Source organism: Thalassophryne amazonica, chromosome 8, assembly GCF_902500255.1.
Source record: "Thalassophryne amazonica chromosome 8, fThaAma1.1, whole genome shotgun sequence".
NCBI classification, from domain to species: Eukaryota; Metazoa; Chordata; class Actinopteri; order Batrachoidiformes; family Batrachoididae; genus Thalassophryne; species Thalassophryne amazonica.
Window position 1 is genome coordinate 116,658,865 of NC_047110.1, and position 11,725 is coordinate 116,670,589.

General features: G+C 44.6%; 1 protein-coding gene across 1 annotated transcript in view; it reads right to left on the reverse strand.

The window, feature by feature from the left end:
- The window catches only part of LOC117514998 (cadherin-related family member 5-like), a 73,490-nt gene extending 63,809 nt beyond the window's left edge, over window positions 1-9,681 (reverse strand). Inside the window, exons 1-4 of the mRNA XM_034175559.1 lie at window positions 9,586-9,681; window positions 4,698-4,799; window positions 2,913-3,098; window positions 1,268-1,358 (exon numbers count right to left, since the gene is read on the reverse strand). Coding sequence (XP_034031450.1) covers window positions 1,268-1,358; window positions 2,913-3,098; window positions 4,698-4,799; window positions 9,586-9,681 — 475 coding nt within the window. The remainder of the gene's footprint in view (window positions 1-1,267; window positions 1,359-2,912; window positions 3,099-4,697; window positions 4,800-9,585) is intronic.
- Window positions 9,682-11,725: the final 2,044 nt, after the last annotated feature.

Consider the following 11,725-nt stretch of genomic DNA (forward strand, 5'->3'; position numbering starts at 1 on the left):
CAAGGCGCTTTATATTGTAAGGCAAAGCCATACAATAATTACGTAAAAACCCCAACGGTCAAAACGACCCCCTGTGAGCAAGCACTTGGCGACAGTGCGAAGGAAAAACTCCCTCTTAACAGGAAGAAACCTCCAGCAGAACCAGGCTCAGGGAGGGGCAGACTTCTGCTGGGACTGGTTGGGGCTGAGGGAGAGAACCAGGAAAAAGACATGCTGTGGAGGGGAGCAGAGATCGATCACTAATGATTAAATGCAGAGTGGTGCATACAGAGCAAAAAGAGAAAGAAACACTCAGTGCATCATGGGAACCCCCCAGCAGTCTAAGTCTATAGCAGCATAACTAAGGGATGGTTCAGGGTCACCTGATCCAGCCCTAACTATAAGCTTTAGCAAAAAGGAAAGTTTTAAACCTAATCTTAAAAGTAGAGAGGGTGTCTGTCTCCCTGATCTGAATTGGGAGCTGGTTCCACAGGAGAGGAGCCTGAAAGCTGAAGGCTCTGCCTCCCATTCTACTCTTACAAACCCTAGGAACTACAAGTAAGCCTGCAGTCTGAGAGCGAAGCGCTCTATTGGGGTGATATGGTACTACGAGGTCCCTAAGATAAGATGGGACCTGATTATTCAAAACCTTATAGTAAGAAGAAGAATTTTAAATTCTATTCTAGAATTAACAGGAAGCCAATGAAGAGAGGCCAATATGGGTGAGATATGCTCTCTCCTTCTAGTCCCCGTCAGTACTCTAGCTGCAGCATTTTGAATTAACTGAAGGCTTTTCAGGGAACTTTTAGGACAACCTGATAATAATGAATTACAATAGTCCAGCCTAGAGGAAATAAATGCATGAATTAGTTTTTCAGCATCACTCTGAGACAAGACCTTTCTGATTTTAGAGATATTGCGTAAATGCAAAAAAGCAGTCCTACATATTTGTTTAATATGCGCTTTGAATGACATATCCTGATCAAAAATGACTCCAAGATTTCTCACAGTATTACTAGAGGTCAGGGAAATGCCATCCAGAGTAAGGATCTTCCACAGAACCTTGTGGAACTCCATAATTAACCTTAGTCTGTGAAGAAGATTCCCCAGTTACATGAACAAATTGTAATCTATTAGATAAATATGATTCAAACCACCGCAGCGCAGTGCCTTTAATACCTATGGATGTTAACACAGCTTGTGTCTGCCGGGGGCGGTGCTTGTGTGGCGGTAATCTGATCATGTGACAGAACATGGAGCCTGCAAAGCTTTAGTCTGCAACACTCACCACCTAGGAAGGAGTACATGATCGGTGCATTTATGCTTTCGTCTCCGTCAACAGCGTACAGCGGCCCTGGTTTCAGCGGCAATGCGCCCACCTGCAGAGAGGAGTCAGAACTGAAGCCCAGCCCACAGTAATCCACCAAAGGGTACAAACTTTCACTCATAAAAAAATAAATAAATAAACTTCTTTTGCTTTGTGACAAATGAGATTTAGAGGTCAGAGGTTGCAGGTGAATGATATGAACCATAAGAAGTGCCATCTTCAGATCAACGAAGCTGTTTCCAGGCAGCAGGAAGTGAAGCTTGGAATAGGTTCAAACTCCAAAGCCTGGTACCAACACCCTGTCCTGGGTCTAGTTTTAAGGATGAGTCTTCAGGGAGACAGACTGAGACTAGAGTCAGTCTAAAAGTGGGGACACTCCATTCGGGACGGATGAGGCAGGTTGGACCGTCTGTCATGCAAAGGTCGCAATTGAGACAGCAAGTTGAGGTGGTTGAAGCCTGTCAGTCCGGTCTGAGGCCCAGAGGGCAGCGATGGTTGTGCTTCAAAACAGACAGGAGGCGATGCATCGAGAGAGGATTTTTCGAGATCACTGGGGTTCACAAATCCCTCAAATCTATGACATTAAAGTCCGATTTTGGCGGGAAAAAAATCTTGTAATCCATCCAGGTATCGTATTAAAAGACATTTGATGGAGTTCACTGGTTGAAAACCAACCATTGTTTGGCTTTTTAAATTTTTTTTATCGTGTTAGTCACGTTGTTGAAGTTCGACAGCAGCGATTCTCTTGAGTTGCGTTACCTCCAGGACACGATGTTTCGACGTTTGTAAAGGTTTCACTTCTTTTCGTTTCCACATTGTTTTCACTCTCCACAGTGCTGCCTTTGAACCTTCATCTTTATTTCCATCTGTCACAAACCAGAATTCTAGAGCTGAACATGGAGACATGTTCTGGACTCAGTGACTCAGTCCACTGATCCTCTGCCAGTCTTCAGCTGCAGAGTCCCGACAGATCAGACGATGCACACAGTCGGTCTGATCTGGAGATTCTCAGGCCGGAAGGGCATTTCACTTTACAAAAGCTCGCTGGAAAAGAGGAGCAGGTGGACGGGAGGGTCGGGTAATATTTACATCTTTTGTTTGAAGAAAAACTTATTGATGAAGTTCCTGTTGGACAGGTTGATGTTGTGACTTTCCCGGCCTTTTTGTTTGTTTGTTCTTTTACTAAAGTTGTTGTTGCTGCTTCACTCAATGCCTGAAGGGACACAAATGGACCAAGCCACCCAATGCCGTTCACAGCCACCCCAACACTGTCCACAGCCGCCCCAACGCCGTCCACAGCCACCCCAACACTGTCCACAGCTGCCCCAACACTGTCCACAGCCGCCCCAACGCCGTCCACAGCCGCCCCAACGCCGTCCACAGCCACCCCAACACTGTCCACAGCCGCCCCAAAGCCGTCCACAGCCGTCCTCAGCCGTCTCTCAGGTTTTTTCTCACTTTGAAAGTGTGTTTTATGAGAGTTAGGGTGTGGCCAGAAGCTTTGGGCCCAGCCAGGAGTCTGGCTGGAGTGAACTGCTGCTCAGTAGGTTCACTCTGACCTCTCAACCTGAACCCCGTCCATCTGGATCATCAGAAAGCCATGTACCTCTTGTTCATTTAGATCCACGTTGCCAGTGTAGCCAGCATCCTGGCAGATCACAGCCTCGCCCATACTGTGCTTTGTGCACGGCTGGAACCATGGCGGTCTGTTGTCAATGTCTGTGATGTTCACCAGGATGGTGGTGGTCGCGGTATAGGAGGGCTTCACGTCTGCTGGTGGTAACGGTGTGTCCTTAAAAAAAACAAAAAAACAAGACATTCAATCAATCATTTATTTATAAAGCACTTTACAGCAGCCAGATGGTGTCCAAAGGGCTTTACAATAAAAAGACAGATTAATAAAAATAAAATACACATACAACCAGGTGTTAAAAGCCAACTTAAATAAATAAGTCTTTAACTTAGATTTAAAAAGTGCTCGGTCAGGAATAAGTCGAGAGGTAGCTTGTTCCACAGTCTGGGTTCAGCTACGCAAAAACACCATCACCCCAGAGTTTAGATTTTGACCTCTGAGTAAAGCCGACCAGACGCCTGTAATGTCCATAAGTACATTAGTTGCAATATATTAGTAATTGCAACATTAAAATATTCATTTGTTCATTTTCTGCTGCTTATCTGGGTCATTGTGGCAGCTGACTAAGCAATTCATCCCATACTTCCCTATCCTTGGCTAAGGCCTCCAACTCATCCTGGAGGAGTTCCCAACCAACTGGGAAATATAATTCTTCCAGCTTGTCCTAGATCTTCTCCAGGGTCTCCTCACAGGTGTCTCTGACTGGAAGACCTCCTGATGGAGCATCCTCCTCCTGATGGAGCATCCTCACCAGATGTCAGAACCATCTCAACTGGCTCTTTTTGATGCAAAGGAGCAGCGGCTCTACTCAGAGTCCCGCCAAGATAGTCAAGCTTCTCACCCTGTCCAGGAGTGTAAGTCCAGATACACGACAGAGGAATCTTGTTTCTGCTGCTTGTATCTGTGATTTTATTCTGTCAGCAGTTACCCAAAGTTCATGACCACAGGTGAGGACAGGAGAGTAAATCGACTGATAAATTGAGAGTCTGACTTTCCGGCTCAGCTCCTTTTTCACCACGACGGTCCGATACAATGTCTGTAAAACATCCGATGCCGCCCCAGTTTGTCAGCAAAAACTGACCCCCATTTATGATCAAGACCCCGAGATGCTTTAACTCCTCCACTTGGGGCAGTAACTCTGCCCTGACCCAGAGGGGACAATTTTCTGACAGAGGACCATGGTCTCAGATTTGAATGTGCTGATCCTCATCTCAGTCACAATTAGCCTCAAACCTCCTCAGTGCCTCCATCAGAGGTCATCAGAGGTCACCACCTGACCCACAACACCCAGAGACTTCAGCATCTCAGGACAAATCTCATCCTCCTCCATCAACTTGACACTGAGGAGTTTTCTGACTACCTTCCACTAGGGTGATGGGACCAGACCTGCCTGAGTCTTCCATCCCTGCCTCGTCAAAGGAGGACACGTAGTATGGTTGAGGAGATCCTCAATGTGTTCTTTCCACCTCCTGAGGTGAGGAGACAGACAAAGGGGGATTCAAAAAAGACTCTTATGAAGGACATATATATGGATGAAATCACCTTCTGGAGCCAGGCCTGGTGGCTGGGTCAACAACAGTCTACAACCTACATGCAGTGGACAGGGACAAATGTCCACCCAGACTCACATGTTAAAACATCAACCTGAAGACTGAAGCACTGGTTTGATCAAAAGGTTCCTGCCGCAGGTGAAGGTCACCCAGTCCTGGCATTTTGACCTGCAGGAAATGTGTGCGGGCGTCACAGAAACAGACTCACCTGAGCCGTCATTGTCAGTCGAACAGTTTTAACACTTTCAAAATGCAGCAGCTTCTCAATTACGATTTTATCACTGGAAGGATTCAGCATCTTAAAACCAGCCTGAGGATCAAACACAAAGACAACAGAGCAACACTTAAACACGTGTGCCGGTGTCAGAATCATCACTTTATTATTTTATTTATTTTCCCTGCTTTGCTTCCATTGCTAAGGGCTCCTTCTCACATAACACCAAGTTGGGTGAATCAGGACGGAACAGGATGAATGGGCGAAACCTGAAAAATTCCAGCCACTGTCAGGATGGACAGACGCTTGGACAACCGTGTACAGATACCGTACGATCTTGCAACAACAGTTTTGTGCACGCGCACTAACACAGTGCGACCACGTGAGAGCTGTGATACCACATTGTGCTGTCACAGCAGCAGAAGCAATTAAATGTTGAACAAATGTTCATCAATCGAGGACAAAATAATGAGAGACCATACAACATTATAAGAACAATGAATGTGGCGTTGAAATGTAAGACACTCATGTTACTGGTAATGATGTTTAACTGATGCTTGATGACTTCACGCTGGGACAATGTCTGTGTTGGAATTGAGGAAACAAATGGATTTCTTGTCTGTAAAAATATCTATTTCCTGTTATAAAGAGCAGAGAATAATGTGGACGTGTTATTGTCCTTCTGTTCCGTTTTATTCATGAACCATGTCCATGGACCTAAATGAACACATCAGCCAGACACACAGAGGGTCAGCACATCCAGCTGTCTGTGGCTGCTGGGGGCGTGGTGTGCCAAAGGACACTGTCATATGGACAATAACTCATGTGGTGGATGTGACATTAGGCTCGCCAGCTGGCTGATCACAAACATCACACGCATAATTTCAGATGGCCCAGCCTGGCTGCAAGGTAATCACCGTGTGCTCTGGGATGTGGCTGGGGGTGATCCAAAGGTGATCTTGTTTGTTTTTAATTTTTCCTCATGTCGTCATCGTTTGCAGACATGTGTGCACCACCGTGCCTTGAACATGGGTGATTGGAGCACATGTGACAATATCTGTTCCCCAACTTTGTGTTGCCCTGACCAGTGGTCAGCTGCAGTGTGGAGTGGCACAAGCTGCAGGAACGCAGTCATTGGCTGTGGTTTGTGGTCACCTCCCACCCTGTTTCAAATGACATCCAACCCATGACGTGACAACCACGGTCCTCTGACAAACACATAACTGTAGTGGATGTGATCGCATGTGATATCATGTCAGTATGGACATCACATCACCGAGGAGCGACATGCTCCCCTGTCTGGAGCAGCAAAGCAGTCACATGAATGGGCTCACTGTCCACAATAGTACACACATGTACACAGCGGTCAGGTGCGACATGATGTGATCACCTCAGGGAACGCACATGTGATCATCTGTAAAAAGTAAATGAGTCCACCCACCGCTTTAATCATATCTTAGATCTTGTTCTGACTTATGGTATGGAAATAGAAGACTTAACAGTATTCCCTGAAAACTCCCTTCTGTCTGATCATTTCTTAATAACATTTACATTTACTCTGATGGACTACCCAGCAGTGGGGAATAAGTTTCATTACACTAGAAGTCTTTCAGAAAGCGCTGTAACTAGGTTTAAGGATATGATTCCTTCTTTATGTTCTCTAATGCCATATAACAACACAGTGCAGAGTAGCTACCTAAACTCTGTAAGGGAGTTAGAGTATCTCGTCAATAGTTTTACATTCTCATTGAAGACAACTTTGGATGCTGTAGCTCCTCTAAAAAAGAAAGCTTTAAATCAGAAGTGTCTGACTCCGTGGTATAACTCACAAACTCGTAGCTTAAAGCAGATAACCCGTAAGTTGGAGAGGAAATGGCGTCTCACTAATTTAGAAGATCTTCACTTAGCCTGGAAAAAGAGTCTGTTGCTCTATAAAAAAGCCCTCCGTAAAGCTAGGACATCTTTCTACTCATCACTAATTGAAGAAAATAAGAACAACCCCAGGTTTCTTTTCAGCACTGTAGCCAGGCTGACAAAGAGTCAGAGCTCTATTGAGCTGAGTATTCCATTAACTTTAACTAGTAATGACTTCATGACTTTCTTTGCTAACAAAATTTTAACTATTAGAGAAAAAATTACTCATAACCATCCCAAAGACGTATCGTTATCTTTGGCTGCTTTCAGTGATGCCAGTATTTGGTTAGACTCTTTCTCTCCGATTGTTCTGTCTGAGTTATTTTCATTAGTTACTTCATCCAAACCATCAACATGTTTATTAGACCCCATTCCTACCAGGCTGCTCAAGGAAGTCCTACCATTATTTAATGCTTCGATCTTAAATATGATCAATCTATCTTTGTTAGTTGGCTATGTACCACAGGCTTTTAAGGTGGCAGTAATTAAACCATTACTTAAAAAGTCATCACTTGACCCAGCTATCTTAGCTAATTATAGGCCAATCTCCAACCTTCCTTTTCTCTCAAAAATTCTTGAAAGGGTAGTTGTAAAACAGCTAACTGATCATCTGCAGAGGAATGGTCTATTTGAAGAGTTTCAGTCAGGTTTTAGAATTCATCATAGTACAGAAACAGCATTAGTGAAGGTTACAAATGATCTTCTTATGGCCTCGGACAGTGGACTCATCTCTGTGCTTGTTCTGTTAGACCTCAGTGCTGCTTTTGATACTGTTGACCATAAAATTTTATTACAGAGATTAGAGCATGTCATAGGTATTAAAGGCACTGCGCTGCGGTGGTTTGAATCATATTTATCTAATAGATTACAATTTGTTCATGTAAATGGGGAATCTTCTTCACAGACTAAGGTTAATTATGGAGTTCCACAAGGTTCTGTGCTAGGACCAATTTTATTCACTTTATACATGCTTCCCTTAGGTAGTATTATTAGACAGCATTGCTTAAATTTTCATTGTTACGCAGATGATACCCAGCTTTATCTATCCATGAAGCCAGAGGACACACACCAATTAGCTAAACTGCAGGATTGTCTTACAGACATAAAGACATGGATGACCTCTAATTTCCTGCTTTTAAACTCAGATAAAACTGAAGTTATTGTACTTGGCCCCACAAATCTTAGAAACATGGTGTCTAACCAGATCCTTACTCTGGATGGCATTACCCTGACCTCTAGTAATACTGTGAGAAATCTTGGAGTCATTTTTGATCAGGATATGTCATTGAAAGCGCATATTAAACAAATATGTAGGACTGCTTTTTTGCATTTGCGCAATATCTCTAAAATTAGAAAGGTCTTGTCTCAGAGTGATGCTGAAAAACTAATTCATGCATTTATTTCCTCTAGGCTGGACTACTGTAATTCATTATTATCAGGTTGTCCTAAAAGTTCCCTGAAAAGCCTTCAGTTAATTCAAAATGCTGCAGCTAGAGTACTGACGGGGACTAGAAGGAGAGAGCATATCTCACCCATATTGGCCTCTCTTCATTGGCTTCCTGTTAATTCTAGAATAGAATTTAAAATTCTTCTTCTTACTTATAAGGTTTTGAATAACCAGGTCCCATCTTATCTTAGGGACCTCATAGTACCATATCACCCCAATAGAGCGCTTCGCTCTCAGACTGCAGGCTTACTTGTAGTTCCTAGGGTTTGTAAGAGTAGAATGGGAGGCAGAGCCTTCAGCTTTCAGGCTCCTCTCCTGTGGAACCAGCTCCCAATTCAGATCAGGGAGACAGACACCCTCTCTACTTTTAAGATTAGGCTTTCCTTTCCTTTTTGCTAAAGCTTATAGTTAGGGCTGGATCAGGTGACCCTGAACCATCCCTTAGTTATGCTGCTATAGACGTAGACTGCTGGGGGGTTCCCATGATGCGCTGAGTGTTTCTTTCTCTTTTTGCTCTGTATGCACCACTCTGCATTTAATCATTAGTGATCGATCTCTGCTCCCCTCCACAGCATGTCTTTTTCCTGGTTCTCTCCCTCAGCCCCAACCAGTCCCAGCAGAAGACTGCCCCTCCCTGAGCCTGGTTCTGCTGGAGGTTTCTTCCTGTTAAAAGGGAGTTTTTCCTTCCCACTGTCACCAAGTGCTTGCTCACAGGGGGTCGTTTTGACCGTTGGGGTTTTTCCGTAATTATTGTATGGCCTTGCCTTACAATATAAAGCGCCTTGGGGCAACTGTTTGTTGTGATTTGGCGCTACATAAATAAAATTGATTGATTGATTGATTGACTGTCATTCCACCTCCACAGGGACATGCTGTATAGGATTTCATGGTGGGTGTTTGGCAGCTCTCGGATCCCGCTCAGATGTGTCTAGTGACAGCACACTGGCCCTGTCAAATGCATTGCAGTGGGAAGCCACAGCATGCTGTGCACATCTGGACATATGAAATAGCATCCATCATGGACATGACAGCTTGTCCAGATGTGCACACTGCACTCCAGCCATCGTTCCAGCTTTCGCCACTTTGGACTTCGGCTGCACTTCGACAATGTTGGATCATGGGGGGACAAGACCTACTTGCAAGTCATTTGTCGTGCTTGGGGGGGGAGCACACAACACACACGCACACCATTCTTGGTGCTTGTGGGGACACGACATGACACACTGACGCCCTTTGAGCTGTCACCACCTCGACTGCACCTCGACAGTGGTGTCCTGGGCGTTACATTCATGCTGGCTGCACAAATGGGCCCACATTTTGTAAGTGCCCAGTGACTACTGTTGGAAGTTTGTGGGAGGCACCTCGACTGTGGTCAAGTGTCGGTCAAATGGGCATTCGGCCACTAGTGCAAAGGCTGGCTCGATCGCGACATTTGGCCAGGGTTCGGCATGGCCGAACACTTCGTGCAGCCCATCGGCCGCAGTCTGACCGGCATACAACATGCCGTGCAAATGTTGCGACCGTGGTCACATAGAAGTACGACCTTATCTTGATGCTGTTCGATTGGGATTCCAGCATGAGCGTGACACGAATGTGGAGTGCATGTGCTGTGGCCATTTGGTTGTGCCGGCTGCTGTACAAGGCATTGGAATGCGGCTACCATTCAAACCCTCCTTCATGCGCCATTCAACCTCATTCCTGTTATGTGTGAAGGGGCTTTTAACCATGCTAGCTTTAGCCATGTCATTAGCATGACCCCGTTAGCTGCACTTTTTCTTTTTAAATAAATAAATAAATACAGCATCTGCACTTTGTTGTTACCAGTGGTGGGCACAGTTCTGCTAACCGCTAATTAGTGAAGCTAACTTTTTCATTAGCAGATAAGCTTTTCAGCTAACCCTGAAGCAAAATCAAGGTCAAAGGTCAAGGTCACAGCAAGGTCAACACTAAATTCAACAAAATAACTTTCCTGGTGGCAATTTCTGAATTTCTGCCTCCAGATTTGGCATGAGCATAGTGATTGACCTTGACCATAAGCCATTATTTGGGATAAGCAATTGACCTTGACCTTCAGGGCTTCACTTGAGGTCAAAGGTGACCTAAATTAGGTCAAATTTAAGATCACAGTAAAATATGTCGTGTAATACCCCATAATTAAAGGGGTTGATGAGAGGATCCAGAATATATCAAAAGTTTAAAGTTATGACATCATTTGATGTCATCATGAAAAAAACATGCAAAATTTATGTATATATTTTAGGGTATGACAAAGCATGTAAATCATCATTGCAGACTCTTGTACAGTTGTATGTAAAAGTTTAGACCCCCTGATAATTTTCATGATTTTCCTTTATAAATCATTGGTTGTCTGGATCTGAAATTTCAGTTAAATATATCATGTAGCAGACAAACTGTTGTGTACTGCTGGCACACCACCACCAGATGGCGCCCTGCTTGAAGTGCGGGCTTCAAGCATGAGAGGGCGTCATAGCAACCGGGAGTGACAGCTGTCACTCATTATCAGCACCAGCTGTCACTCATCCACATCACATCACCACCACCATAAAGGCCGGACTGCAACTCCACCTCCCCGCCGAGAAATCAGCTATCAGAAGAGGTCATTTCTCTGCTGAACGTGAAACTGCATTATAGTCTGGACTCTTTTTGCAGCCGTATTCCTGTGGTGTTCCTTATCCGTTGGATTGGCGTTAGGTGTGATCAGCGACGGCTTCGCTCCACACTCCATCCAGCTAAGTGGTTAAACAGGAGCTGCACGAGTGTGTGATTGGAGGTGGAGGTGCTCCCTCCCAAAGAATACAGACTGTGGGATTACTGAGTGTGCAAACTTACACTCATCAATACTGTTTTTCTGTTCTCTGCCAGCAGTACCAGGTCTGACAGCTGGAGACGGTGACCACCTGGGGACCCAGGACTTGGCGGCTCCGGTGTTCTTCAGATCCGTTGGCGGTGAGGGCCGTGTGGGATCTGGCTCGGCTCAGGACGGATGTCTCCTATCCTCAAGCCTGCCCACACGTCACTCAAATCTGTAATTCGGTGGTACCTAAACTGTGATTGTCTGTATTTCATTGTGCACTACAACATTAAATTGTTACTGTTTGGCTTATCCATTGCCCGTTCATTTAACGCCCCCTGTTGTGGGTCCGTGTTCCTACACCTTCACAACACAAACACACTGATATTTGAGAAGTGAAGTTTCTAGTATTTACAGAAAGTGTGCAATAATTGTTTAAACAAAATTAGGCAGGTGCATAAATTTGGGCACCCTTGTCATTTGATTGATTTGAATACATTTAGCACTAATTATTTGAACACAGAATTGGTTTGGTAAGCTCATTGACCCTTGACCTCCTTATACAGGTGAATCCAATCATCAGAAAGGGCATTTAAAGTGGCCATTTACAAATGTTTCCCCTCTTTGCATCTATTCTAATGAGTGGCAACATGGGAGCCTCTAAACAACTCTCAAATGACCTGAAAACAAAGATTGTTCAACATCATGGTTTAGGGGAAGGATACAAAAAGCTATCTCAGAGATTTCAGCTATCAGTTTCCACTGTGAGGAACATAGTGAGGAAATGGAAGACCACAGGCACAGTACTAGTTAAGGCCCAAAGTGGCAGGCCAAGAAAAATCTCAGATA